We start from the raw sequence: 14,188 nt of genomic DNA, 5'->3' as shown, positions 1-14,188 counted from the left end.
GTTTTTTGTTTTTTTACATTGAGGTTTATTGCTTATTTTCTCTCTAGCCTAGTTGAAGAAAGATGTTAGATTCATATCATGTGCTAGGTATTGCAGCGCATTTAACCTGACTTAATTCAGTACAGTTTCTTCCACTTATTTCACATTATGTTTGCCATCTAGGTCTACTCCAATCCAGATCACTCTTTCAGATGCACAGAAGATTGATAAGATCTCACTGTAGCCCCTTTATTAGGAGGCAGTCTAAAACTCTTGATTATTTATGATCAACATGGACAGCAGATTTAATTGTATTGTTATGCACTGCAGGTCATCAATGCAGATTACTCTCAGGCAGTAGGGTGGTTTCAGTGGTTTTCTACGCAATTGTATGTTTTGTTGGTGGACACAGAATTCAAAGGATGTACTGTATCCACACTGACGCAGTGCAAACTGCCAGGCTCCCATCTCGGGATTTGGCCTTCTTTCTGGTTTCCATTAGCACTATTTGTCATAGTGTGATGTTGATGATGTTAATCCATACTTTGCCTGTACGATTGCCTATGAACACTTTTGGTGGTGATAGTTATTGCTGCTGTTTGTTCTGTTATGGATCACTTAACTTGAATTGAAATAAAAAATACTTTGTTTGATTGTTGGGAATTATTTATTTTATTGTTTCATTTTGGCTACTTATTTTACACAGATGAAAAATAATGCTTTGTTCTCAGATTTTCAGGATCTATTAATTGTGTGGTCTATATAGGACACACAATTAAAAGGCTGGATGGGTTGCATGTTTTCAAAATGCATCCTGCTTCTAGTTTTTGGCCCCTAAATGGATGCTGGGAAGCAGATGGGTTGACTCATGACCCTGTGTTACATAGTAAAAATCTCAAAATATTGTGCCACCTAGTGGCCTTTTGCACAATAGATCCTCCTCGATTACATATTTTAAAAAATATATGAATTAGATACACACAATTCTAATGAACAATCACATATTTATTAAAAGTTGGACATAGATTTTGACATACTCACCATAATATCATATTTTATAGCACAGGTATCAAGTATGAGTTCTACTGGAAAATTAAAAACTATTGCTTGAAGTCTTTTTCTTAGAAACAAGTCCCACTAGCAGCCCTGTGCAGCTCTACACCCAACACGAGTATGTGATATCTTAGCATAGTTGACATTTTGCCAGGGGGTTGCGCTAGAGGAAAGGTCATATCATAGGGTCACTCAAATTCAAGATTCATCTTCCAGGGAGTATTAATCTAAAAACATTTATGTCACACACTGCTGAAGAGTTGCGAAACAGTTTGTCATTGTTCTCTGAGCACAACAGCAATAAAGATCTATCTAAGAATGGACTGGGGTAATCAGAATCAGTAGGTTCAATCCTTGTTGAGTGCATTAAGTTTCATGGCAAGCTGCACATTAGATTGTGAGATACTGTGTGCAATCAGACATGTTGTCCAAAGGTTGGCACTAGAGCAAAGGTGACCAGCATCAGTAAAGGCCATCCTCTTTGGAGCATGGATACACTCGGCTAGTTTCATGACGATTGAATTAGCCCATTAGATTTTGACATAATACTGTGTGCAAGTGTAAATTTTGGCCTAATGGCGCTGCAGTCCACTAAGTCACCAAAATCAATATAGGTCATCCTCTGGATCATTAAGGTGCACTCTGCACAGCAAATTCCATGCCAATCCACTCAATAGTTTTTGAGATATGTTGTTTGAGACAAAAGTGGATGGATGGATGGACGGACAGACGGATCGACTTGGCCATCTTTAAGAACCCTGCCACAAGTGGGGATAAAAAATAAAACGTAGAGCATTCTTGGCCCACTGTAACACGGTTTTCTTTGGCAGAGAAACCATTGCACATTGATTCCATGTTGTGAGGCTAAATATTTTCAGCCATAAGACAAATAAATAAGACACAGGCAATAGAGAGAATAGAATACACATACAGTAATATAGAAAATATATGAAACCAGTCCAGACGATCAGGTATAAGAACTTGACATCTACAGTCACGTTATTACAAAAGGGACAAAATAATTACAACACCACTTCATTTCTGGACCCATTGACCTCAACCCTGTGTATAAACTAATGCAATCTGTCAGCACAGTCCTAGAATTAAAGAGAGATATGAAACCATTTTTACAAAAATCCCACACATAGTTAGTTCTTGGTGTCAAATACCATCCTATTTAAAACAAAACACTACGGTAACTGCCACTTTCTTATCACTACAATGAACGTTTCATAACTGATTCTAAAATAATCAACATGTATTATTGTAGACTATTGTGTGGTCCCTGGAAAAGTTTACATTTTCAAGGAACTTGACATACCTACATGTACATTTGTAAACAAGTAGTTTTGACGTGAAAGGACCAAAACATTTAAATGTAAAAACATTGCAAGGTAAATAAAATCAAAACAATGTCTCACCCAGTGGGAGTTTATCTATTTAGTTGCACTAATAATTGCTTATACTGTAAAAAAAAAAAAAAAAAAACATGGGTCCCAATGTAAGCCAGATGAAGGCAGTTTTAGACATGTATTTTATATAAAGTAAGGTTAAGTAAAAACAGTAAAAAATAATCAACATGCATTATTGCAGACTATTGCATGGTCCCTGGAAAAGTTGAAACTTTCAAGGCACTTGACATACCTACATGTACATTTGTAAACAAGTAGTTTTGACGTGAAAGGACGCAAAGAAAAAAATGTTGCGAGGTGAATAAAATCAAAACAATGTCTCACCCAGTGGGAGTTTATCTATTTGGTTGAACTAATAATTGCTTATACTGAAAAGAAAAGAAAAAAAACTTGGGTCCCAATGTAACCCATATGAAGACATTTTACATAAAGTAAGATTAAGTAAAACCAAAGAAAAAAAAAGTAAGAAAATAAATAAAACTTGTTGGGAGTTCAAGGGGCAACAAATGAGGAAATATAATAACCGTGACACAAAATAAAATCTTTGCAAATACAACAAATATATGTATATATTATTAAATCCACTGTCAACTAGAAAATGCAAGATTTAAACCGGAGTCACTAATCTAAAATAACTAAAGTAGCCCTCTGAAAAGACATGAAGCTGGCATTGAAATGAACAAACATTCATTCAAGAAACCAGTTGAAATGTAAACTCAACATTATTATGATGTTTAGCCATTTGGTCATATCTGTTAACAGTTCCTTTGATTGTGTCATGATTATTATGGCACCATCAATAACAAGTTAAATGTAGGATGTAGCCACACCGAATGCATCGATGAAAGAGGAAAAATAGAAATAAAGAAAATCTAAGCTGAAGGTAGTTAGACCAAGACATGTGAACAGTGCAGGCAACAGCGCCTCTCAGTGGTGAACAAAGAAAAAGAAAGATTAGAGAATTCCATGTCAAGGATTTTCCTTTGGCCTTGTACAAGCTGGGTTAATGTTACAATCCTGAGCATGCAATCATAAAAAGGCACTCACTCAAACACGGTACAGTATACCACAAACACACATCAAGCTCTCCATCGTACCGTAGTATCATTCAGAATATTGAATATATAAAAAAGGGAAAAAGGAAAGAAAATAATACAGAGAAGAGAGGTACTGCATGTTAGCTTCCAAAAAGGGTGAATTATCCCTTTGAAGCATTCCATTGCCTCTGTTGTGCAAGTTTATCCCAAGCACCCCACAAGTGAATATAAATATTAGACATGCTCATTCACGTGTATACAACATTTGAACACACTCAGATCTCATCAAGTTATAAAGATTGTCTCAATGCATGCAGCCCCAGTACACATGCTTTCCTCACATAGCACTGTTCTTGTCTTGTTAGTGCCATAGACTGAAATGGTGCTAAAGTCATTCATGTTTTTTTGTGAAATTCAGTCCTGGTCAGTTGATTGCACACGCCAACTGTTGAAATGGAATGGACCAGTGATTCCCAACCGGTGGGTCGAGGCCCACTGGTGGGCCACAAGGCTATTGCAAGTGGGCCCCCATTTAATTGGCAAAACACTAAGATTTCAATGATAATATAACATTAATATAAAAAACAAAATATGATATTAAAAAAAGGACATGGCATTCATTTTTCTTTAAAATGAGAATGTCAATTCATTGTGATACCGATAAGAACTTAAAGTGTTCTATGTTGGTTCCACTGATCCAAGCCCGAACACAAACCATTTGAGTGACCATTAAAATAAATATGCTCTGAAAATGCATTCGGCCCTGATCCAGAAAAGGTTGGGAAATGCTATAACGGATTGATATGCAACGTGAGGAGCTTAGAATTCGGAAGCGCCTCCTTTTCACAGCAACATTTTCCCTGACAAATGACTGTGCGTTCCTCACGCGTTAACCTGACCCACCCTGCTGCTATGGCCTTACAGTTCATCCCTGTAGTTATGTGACAGCATCTCCGGTGGAGGCGCAGCTTTTAGGGTCTTGTGGGAACCCCTCCAGTCAGTACGTACAGAGTCATCGTCCCACAGAGTTGACGTTTCTGTGTCGCTTACCCAGGCTGGATCACCGGCGTAGTGACAAGGCTGCACCAGTAGGGGGCGCGTGCTGTAGGCCTGCAGGTTCCTATTGGGGAAATGGGACTTGTAGTCCTTACTGCAGAGAGGGCGAGAGAGACAGAAGATGGAGAGTGTTTTGACATGATCAGAACTAAAATAAACACTGAAAACACAAGAGGGATTTCTAAGCTCATGGTGGATGATGAGGGTGATTAGCACAAGGGTTCTCACACTTCTCTTAGCAACTAGTCTGTTGAAACCACCTATCTAACTATATAGTACATTTGTATAGACCCCTTAACAGACGACGTCACACTGATAAGATCCACTATGCGCGCGCAGGCCGGCACCAAATGAAACCCATTCTGTCAGTTCTTGCTAGGACGCGCCTCACTAGCCAACACACAAGAGGAGGTTGAATGAACTGAAACCAGCGCACCCCGAAACAATATGTTGGGAATTGATTGCATGAAACGATCACCTGTGGGTCCAGTCTCAATGTTGGTAAACAAATAATTGGTCTATAGATAAATGGTACAGCTAAACACAGTAGACTGCCATTATGACATAGTGTTTTATCATACGTGATGTGTTATCATATTTGATTTATATATTGTAAGTATTTTACTGTATATACTGGCCTTTTTCTCACACCATGTGTAGCAGCTGTCAAACAATAGTCTAAATATTGTTTGACAGCTGATGATGAAATAGAGACCTATAAATAGGTGTGTCACTTCAAAAGATCATTTATATATCTTTTGAAGTGAGGTAAAACAGGATTAATCAGGAACAGTACTGGCGGAGGGGGTAATGTCTGCATTCCGACATCTCACTACTCCGACTAGTGGCTTCCGCGTGCGGTTAGGTTTAGGGTTAGGGTTAGGTATAGGGTTATTTAACGTCGGAAAGGCGACATGTCGGAAAGGCGACATGTAACCCTGGCGGAGACCTGTGATGTTCTAGTACAGGGGTTTTCAACTGATTATGAACCAGGGACCACCACCCTCACTGAGAATCAACCTGGGGACCACTGTTGTGTTGGGGAGGGGGATATGGGCGTGGTGTGGGGGGAGCTTGAAATTAAATAATGACTGTTAAGGGCTTTATTTAATTTGTTAATTCGAGGTGAATTGAATCAAGCCCTTAACAGTTATTATTTAACTGAGATATGCTAGTGGTCCAGAGTAACAAAAAAAAGATTGAGAACCAATGATCTATTCCTTTCCCATGGTTGCCTCTACTCTGTTCTCTTAACCTTCCATATTAAACTCATGTTAACTCATTCATTGCAACTTATGTATGAGCGAGTAGACACATGGGATTGACTATGGGCACATTTCCTAATAATGGTGACTCAAGCAGGTAATCCGGTTTCCCTTGAGATTCTAACTCCCATTTCTGTGGAAGTTCTTTATTGACATCCGACTTCCCAGTAACTGACAACATTGACGCGTCATTCATTATACATCACCAGGTAATTTACTGCACTGTTTCTCAACTAGTGGTCGATAAAATTAAATAAAATACAAATCTTCACTTTCCTACATTACTAAATGCATGGTCAGGGACCACATGCAATACCTTCACGGACCACCAGTGGTCCACGGACCACCAGTTGAAAACCCATGTTCTAGTATATTTTTTAGTTTGAGCTGTCGGAAATAACTAGGCTGCACTTGGTTGTTATGTGTCCAGATGAAAACAATATAATAATTTGGATTAAACTCATTGGGAATAATGTTTTTATGAGATTCACATTTTTTTAATCGTTTTGAATTTTTAATCAAAACGTGACCTCAAGAATCGGAATCGAATCGTGAGATAGCAGACGATACACAGCCCTATCGCATATCTCTCAAAAATGTTCTATTGACATTTTCATTAATGTTCATGCGACAAAGTAAAAAATGTGCATAAATTAATAATCTATGCACAGCAACAAACTAACTTCTACCTCTACACACTCTGCCAAAGAGTTATAGAGAGCTATATTCGCCTTCCAGCTATACTGAAAGAGATGCGGCCGCCATGAAATCAGTACGCTATAAAAAGAAGAATGTTCTGTATGATGAAAGACCAGTGTTTATATGTGGCAAGTTAAATCAGGTTGTCAAACCCTACATTTTTAGTCATGGACCGGGGCCAAAAACTCTGACCTCGACTGCAGAGCCTTTGGAAGATGGAAAACCACAGGATTCACAATGGTTCTTTAATCTGCACGCTCTACGAAGCCTATCCTAAATCTAGATAGTCTACATACGAATCACAATTCATAAGTAAAACTATTTTTTGAGTTATGAGGTCAGTTTTAGCTTCACACGTCAACCAGCAGAGCAGAGCTTATAGAGTGCATGCCAGTACACAGTGGCACTGCCACAGACGTTTTTTGCAATTCTCATAATGCTGCAATTCTCATAATGTTGATGTAAAGACAAAAAAACTAATAGTTTGTCACATTGCAGATCGACTATTTTTTTGTATTCTTTGAATAGGTCTTCAGTGGTTAAATCAAATAAAGTTTGGTTTATATGCATTTTATATTTAGCCAACAATCTGACTTCAATCAGGCTGTAGTCTGTGTACATGCATGTCATATACATTACTTAATGTATGTGTGCACAAGCAATGATTCAGTGATTGTACTTGAGGGAGTGTGTGTGTGTGTGTGTGTGTGTGTGTGTGTGTGTGTGTGTGTGTGTGTGTGTGTGTGTGTGTGTGTGTGTGTGTGTGTGTGTGTGTGTGTGTGTGTGTGTGTGTGTGTGTGTGTGTGTGTGTGTGTGTGTGTGTGTGTGTGTGTGTGTGTGTGTGTGTGTGTTTGCCATTAGAACCACAGCAACCATACGTACTTGGGGTGCTTGTCGTACATGATGGGTAAGAACTCATCAACTGGCAGCATCTTGGAAAGTGGCTCAGCGTTGATGAGTTTTTGGGCTCCCTGCAGGGAAATTGCATAGGATAGCGTCCAGTAGGAGTAGTCAGCAACCACAAGGTTGTGAACATTCTCCACCACCTCCTCATCAGCGGGATTCACCCGTTTCCTACCAAAGTATCTGGGGGGGGGGGGGGTACAGAATACAGATAACATGCTTGAAAGTTGTGGTAAAATATGATCTTCAACATTTCCTCGATTTCTTTTCATAGCATTTGGTAAGCATTAGTGCTAAAACGTTTTCATTATGTCCAGAAGACGTGGCAAACACAGTACATACAAACATAATTTGAGCTCATCTTCGAGCCAAATGAATGCTTGCGTAATCTATTCAATGTGCGATTGAGTTTTCTCAGTGACATGTCAATGAAAACCATTTGCGGAGGAACTTTTCGTTATGTTCATTACATTTTAAACCATATCACCAAAATATAGCTGACAGGAACATAAGTAAGTCAGCATTGTTCAACACAAGCTCTTTCTAAACTATCTCTGTCCCCTCCGTTTCACTCTTACATCATATCCCAGTCCAATTCCACCTGCTCCACCTCTTCCACTAGTCTAAGGACTCGTCGTTTGAAGTTTGGCTGGAAACGAACATCATCTTCAAAAATCAGCGCTTTATCCAACTGCATGTCCACCATCTGGGAAGAGAGAATGCAGAGGATCATTTTAAAGGCAATATTAGCATGCATTTAAAGCTCCAGTCCTCCACACACACACACACACACTTTTTTTGCTGCTCTTGTGGATGCAGCATAAGTGTGATTGAAAAGATGTGATTGGGGCTCAGTGATAAAATCAGCATCTAGACTATGTGACCTATTCTGTACTATGATACTAAAACATATTTGAAATGGATTCAGAAAATATGAATCTATCTTTTCCGTGCCAGAGGGCTTGTTAGGATCAAACTGTTTTATTGCTTTATGGACCTCAGATACAGAGTGTGTGTGTGTGTGTGTGTGTGTGTGTGTGTGTGTGTGTGTGTGTGTGTGTGTGTGTGTGTGTGTGTGTGTGTGTGTGTGTGTGTGTTCTCACCTCCTTCCAGATAAAGTAATGGCTGAGGAAGCAGCCCACCTCTCCTTTGGTAAGGGTGCGCCCAGAGAACGGGTCGTAGTAGCCTGGGAGCAGGTCCACACCTAGTATCTTAATGTCACTACTGTTCAGAGCACTGGAACATACACGCACACATTTAAGCAAAGCACATGCAGGCTGGTGTGCGCTCACATACAACTTTATTTATCTGAATATAGTATCTGTATGTCAATAGGTGCATTAGCTAGATAAATAATACATGAGTGTAGAGAGTTTTACAAGACGTGTCTTCATGACAACCGTGTTGTAATGGGTTAACCATACAGTAACTACCAATTTGGATTTAGCCGATTATCTCTTGATTTTGAGCAGCGTTTCCCCAACAATGGGGGAAAAGATTTGGTCACAGAACCATTTTTATGTGTCACGCGTAAGTTTCCTATATATATTTTAATTATTATTTCAAAAGATAAAAAGAATAATCTAACATTTTCAGAAGAAATATATAACATTGTATAAAAAAATAAAAATCCATACATTTTAAAAATCTTTTAAGAAGAAAATAGCTACACGCTTGCAGATCTATAATCTTCACAATTTTTGAAATAGTCAACTCAAGTTATTAATTCATTATGTGTGAGGTTCTTTTTGAAGTGGATCATTTGACAGGGTACTCACTTTCCATCCACAGCATCTACCACCTTGACGTCAATCTCCAGCTCATTGAGAGCGAACAACATCGTCTCTCTGCGGTCAGTACGGCGACGCAGGTTGATCAAATATATCTGAGGAGAGGGTACAATGAACAGTACAAATGTAAATACAACTATATATGAAACACCCAATCCCTTCAAACGACTTCATATCTTAAAAGCGAATTCATCATTTGACGCATGCGTGTATAAATCAAGGCTGTACACACTCTTCATGACTCTGACGTTGGTCTTGATACCAACTTTAATAAGAGTTTCAAGAATGAGGCCCATTGTCATGTCCCTTTATAATGTCCATGCCAGGTATACACAAACATGTCTTACCTCATCAAAGCCCATTAGATCCCTCTGTTTTGGAAATACATGGACATAGCGGGACACTCGCATAGCCGGACCATCAACTACAGTAGGTAACAGAAAAGACAATTGAAATAATATACTTTAAATTAAAATACATGAGTCATCATGGGTATGTGACAAGGATTATTATCGGCATTTCTAGAAAGAAAGAATAAAATAAGATTGATTCTGTGCTTACTCCTAGACTCCAGATGGACATGGACAAAGTTTATACGGTCGTCCTCTAAGGTGTGGTGAGGTTTAGCTGGGATGTTCAGGTAGCCATAGCGCACCTTGTTAGACAGGTACATCTGTACCTCTGAAAACATCAAAAGCACATGAATTAATCAAATTAAATGGAATGAGATACAGGTGCCACTGTCAGCCAAATCCTATGCATGAAGTGTGTGTGTGTGTGTGTGTGTGTGTGTGTGTGTGTGTGTGTGTGTGTGTGTGTGTGTGTGTGTGTGTGTGTGTGTGTGTGTGTGTGTGTGTGTGTGTGTGTGTGTGTGTGTGTGTGTGTGTGTGTGTGTGTGTGTGTGTGTGTGTGTGTGTGTGTGTCTCTCTAAATAAGCAGCATGATTTCAAAAACAGCACATGTGGCATTATACCTGCGGATCGACAAGAGAAGGCAAACACTATGATGTCATCATAAGGCCAGGAGTAGTCCTGATGAGGAGGGAAGAAGGCCAGTTTCTTCATCCCTGCCTTCCTAAGGTCCAGCAAGAAGGTGGAGTGGACCATTGGAACTGGAAAGCAGCCTAGCCTGTGACGGTGGCGGGTGGGGAAATACTCTGCCGTTCGACGATAGTAGCCCTTGAGTGGGGAAGTAAACACGGATACATGCGTCTTACAGCGTCAGGGCATACGCACACATGCACTGACAACATAGTAAAATCCTGAGTGTTAATTTAACTCTGAGAGTGTACAAAAGTATAAAATAACACGTAGACGATCTATGGTGCAAGGTGGCACAAGGTCTAAAGCTTGTGGCGCAAGTGCATTCAGGGCAACTCCAATTTTGCCAGTTAGACGGCTTATAATCTGCACGCAAAGTAAGGCGCTAGGTGCAAAGGGATTGGATTTATAGACATTATGAAATGCTTTATTTATATGTAAAGTGCTATATCAGGCCTAACGTTTCCAGGAGCGTTTCCAGGAGCATCTCCATCAGAGTCATACACAACAGAGGCTAGACAGCTTTTTGAAGGCTGCCAGCAGCTGATTGTATGAAATTGGTATCCTGACCTGAATTTTTTTTTTCTGTTTACAAAAAAGCTGGAGAGACAGGGAGACCCCTGTTACTGAACAAACACTCTATAGCAATGATTACCATGGGAATTATCACTTACAGCTCCTTTGCGTGTGTGGAAAGCAATTATTACCTGAGGAGTTATACCACACCAGTAGTTGGAGTAAGCTCCCTGGGAGTCCAACATGGGCGCAATGACTGACTTGTTCTCTGCGATCATCAAGTTCAAAGTGTCTGGGTTGGTGAGGATATTGTCTGTGTCTGCATACTGCGGGAGACAGAGAAAAAGAGTGAAACGGAGGAGGTGGATAGGGGAGGAGAGTGAGTGTCATGTCCTGAGTCACATTTACTATATCTGTGGAAAGGACTGTTCTTTAAACTTGCTCTTAGATTAAGTACAAACAGAAAAGAAAGCCAATGGTTTTCATGACTCAGAAAGCAAACAGCAAATACATGTATAACAAGACAGACACTCTCGTTGATGATGATCAGATGTTGCAAAAAAACAAACAAATAACATACCAGAATGTAGTCAGCCCAGCGTTTCCTGGCAAAGTTGAGTGCTGCCTGTTTCAGCTTCATCACATACTCATATCTGCTGTTGGGCCAGTGTTTGGGACCCAGTTCTCCCGTGTATGACCTTGTAAAGACACAGATTTATACAATTATTTTTTTATAATAATAATAATTATCATCATTATTTTTATTATTAAAAGAAATGTGGTCAACAATCTTTTGGGGTATTTTGTCACTGTATATTTGCACATATATGGAATTGGTCCTCTGCTTTTACCCACCCTAACTATTAGGAGCAGTGAGTGCTATTAGTTCAGCGCTCAGGGAGCAGTTAGGGATTACAGTAAGTGTCTTATTCAGGGAAACTTCGACACATAGAGGGCGGGGCGAGAACCAGGAACCTTCTGTTTCCCAGACGGCCTCAGCTATGGCTGCCCCAAAATGTGAGAGTATCTGTGGTTGAGACAGCACAGGGGTGCAACACACTAACACAGGGGTGCAACACAGGAGAAATGCTCTGGGGGGATTTGATCCAAGGCAGCAGGGATGTGGTAGGTTTCAGATTTTAGTGTCTTAACCACTACATCACCAGCAGTCCATTTCTTGTTAATTTATCTATTTAAGTAAAACATTATCATGATATATAACAGTAAAATCCAGGTCCAGAGTGCTTTTATTTTAAAAATGTCAATACTGAAGATTAAAATGTGAGCGTGACAAACATACCCTCATACATAAGTGTAAGAGCGACTTTGTTCATAATGACCTATTTATCATATTCTGGACAATTTAAAAGAATTATCCTCTATTCACACACGCAGGACAAGCAGACGATACAGGAAGAGTGGGCAACTGAGAAGTCTGGGCACCTCAATGTGAGATTGAAAAGGTTTTCCAAAATGTGAAAAAGTAAAGAATAAAAATATATGCTTTGGAAAGTGGTTGTAAACAATGTAAAGTATACATGATTTGAACATGCACGGTACATAATTATCAGTCCAAAATGTACCCTTCAACTTATTGTGTATGCCAGAATGACATCAGATTTTGTATAAATATTAGACCTTAGTCAAATGTACAGCAAATCCATACCAATATTTCGATTGGGCTCTACACAAGAATATTTAGACTTACGTGGGCTGGTCCATGGGTCTCCACTCAACATAATGGTAAAATTTCTGCATGACAGTCAGCCACTCTCTCAGTATAGCTGTGGTGTTATCAACATTGTGATCTGTGGCAGCCCTGAGTGACAAGTGGGAAAAACATTGTTGTTAAAAAGGACATGTTGCACAGTTTATCCTTGGTCTGGGTGTGTGTATAAGAGAGAACATGAAAGGGGAGGATAAAGCACAAATGAAAGTCTGTAAATATTAATATGATCTGTGACTAGCCATTCATCTGAACAAGGCTCCAGGTGGAACAGTTGTTGCAACACGGTGTGTGTGTGTGTGTGTGTGTGTGTGTGTGTGTGTGTGTGTGTGTGTGTGTGTGTGTGAGAGAGTGAGTGAGAGAGACAGACTGTAAGTACATGATAGCGCTCACCTGTTGGGGGGTAGTGAACAAAAAAAATGTGATGTGGCACTGGGCATCGTATGATATCATTAACAATAGCGGTTTCACAGACCAACCTTTCCACACTAGGCCTTTACAGTCACTTTATACAAAATAAATAATAAATATAATGAAGTTAATCATTACCATGTAACTACAGTATTATCTATTATCGTACGTTGACAACCCCATTATGGGCCGCAAGTAGGGTTATGATTGATCAGTGTTTAATAGCATCACTCAGATCAGGATCAATGTTTTAAATTTAGTACTGAATCCTGTACTGAATCAACTTAGTCCTGGCTATTTCTTAACTCAATCTGTTGTCTGGATGTGTGTGGATATCCAGTGCAAAAGCCTGGTCTTCTGCCTGGAACAACTGGCTGCTCAAGTTAAAAGTGAGGTAAGTAACTTGAGATAACATGCAGACTCTAATCCAAGAGGGCTTGGACGTCAAGGGATGAGAGGAGGTGGGGGTAACGTTAGAACCGCTGCATTCAGAATCTAATCTGACTGCGATTGTCCTTTTGAATAAAGAAAAGGAGAACCTCAACAAACAAACAAACACAAAACCTTTACATGCGAGCCGGAGAGTGACCCACCACACAGAGATGCGATCTTTGGGATAGTTCAGCCTCTCCAAAGCCCCGAGGTAGTATGGCAGGGAATGCGCCGTGTTCCTCGCTATAATAGCGATAACGACCGTAGGCGGCTGCATCTTCGACTCCTCTGGGTACTTCTCCTCCGAAAAGTAGCATTCTGTTCGTACAGCCAAAGCCCCCAAAACTAGAAACCAAAGTAACATGGTGGACGTTACTCAAATCCGCTGCACTTCTGTGCTGTATCGCAGGAGATCAGATCACGTATAGCCCCAGTCCGCGTCAGCACTCCAAGAAAAAGGAGGTCATTCCCCGCTTTCTCAGCCCCCCTTATGTTTAGTTACTTGTGTTTGCCAAGTTACAACCAAACCTCGCGTCACCAGCAGGCTTTCCGCACGCTTTCTGCTACCTGAGGAAAGCCTCGTTTTTCATACCGAATTAAGCACGGTTGGTCCTGGTGTGATGCAGCCCGCCTTCTGTATCCGGTAATTTCCACGCACACATAGATACATGCATTGTTTCCGTATCGGTTCTATATCCAGACCGGATCCGCAATCTACAAAGCGAATTTAGCCCAATCTAGTTAGACCTTAAGTCCCATTGCCCGGAAAGACCATCTCGCTGTGATTGGCCAGTTGGTTGCCCTGGGAGACAACGATGTACAAATGTGCAGTACAACAGTTTTGAGGTAGCCTGTTTAGAGAATAATTT

General features: G+C 40.1%; 1 protein-coding gene across 1 annotated transcript; it reads right to left on the bottom strand.

Moving 5' to 3' along the window:
• Positions 1-2,001: 2,001 nt before the first annotated feature.
• On the bottom strand, positions 2,002-13,874 carry cercam (cerebral endothelial cell adhesion molecule). The gene is made up of 12 exons (XM_084047776.1): positions 13,481-13,874; positions 12,459-12,569; positions 11,331-11,448; positions 10,942-11,076; positions 10,168-10,372; positions 9,756-9,875; positions 9,542-9,618; positions 9,183-9,289; positions 8,508-8,640; positions 7,983-8,110; positions 7,384-7,587; positions 2,002-4,631 (listed from the first exon to the last, which is right to left on the bottom strand). The coding sequence occupies exons 1-12, from the start codon at positions 13,681-13,683 to the stop codon at positions 4,400-4,402; spliced, it is 1,773 nt and encodes a 590-aa protein (XP_083903902.1). The 5' UTR covers positions 13,684-13,874; the 3' UTR covers positions 2,002-4,399.
• Between the last annotated feature and the right edge of the window lie 314 nt (positions 13,875-14,188).

This window comes from Gymnoscopelus microlampas, assembly GCF_963454915.1.
Source record: "Gymnoscopelus microlampas genome assembly, chromosome: 21".
Classification (NCBI taxonomy): Eukaryota; Metazoa; Chordata; class Actinopteri; order Myctophiformes; family Myctophidae; genus Gymnoscopelus; species Gymnoscopelus microlampas.
This window is presented reverse-complemented; position numbering and strand designations above follow the sequence as displayed.

Excerpts from the sequence above, each read along its gene's own strand:
- cercam (XM_084047776.1), bottom strand. The coding sequence starts at position 13,683 with ATGTTACTTTGGTTTCTAGTTTTGGGGGCTTTGGCTGTACGAACAGAA. Across the intron at positions 9,876-10,167 it reads CTTCTCTTGTCGATCCGCAG|AGGTACAGATGTACCTGTCT; the intron begins GTATAATGCCAC and ends TGATGTTTTCAG. Across the intron at positions 9,619-9,755 it reads TGTCCATCTGGAGTCTAGGA|TTGATGGTCCGGCTATGCGA; the intron begins GTAAGCACAGAA and ends TACCTACTGTAG.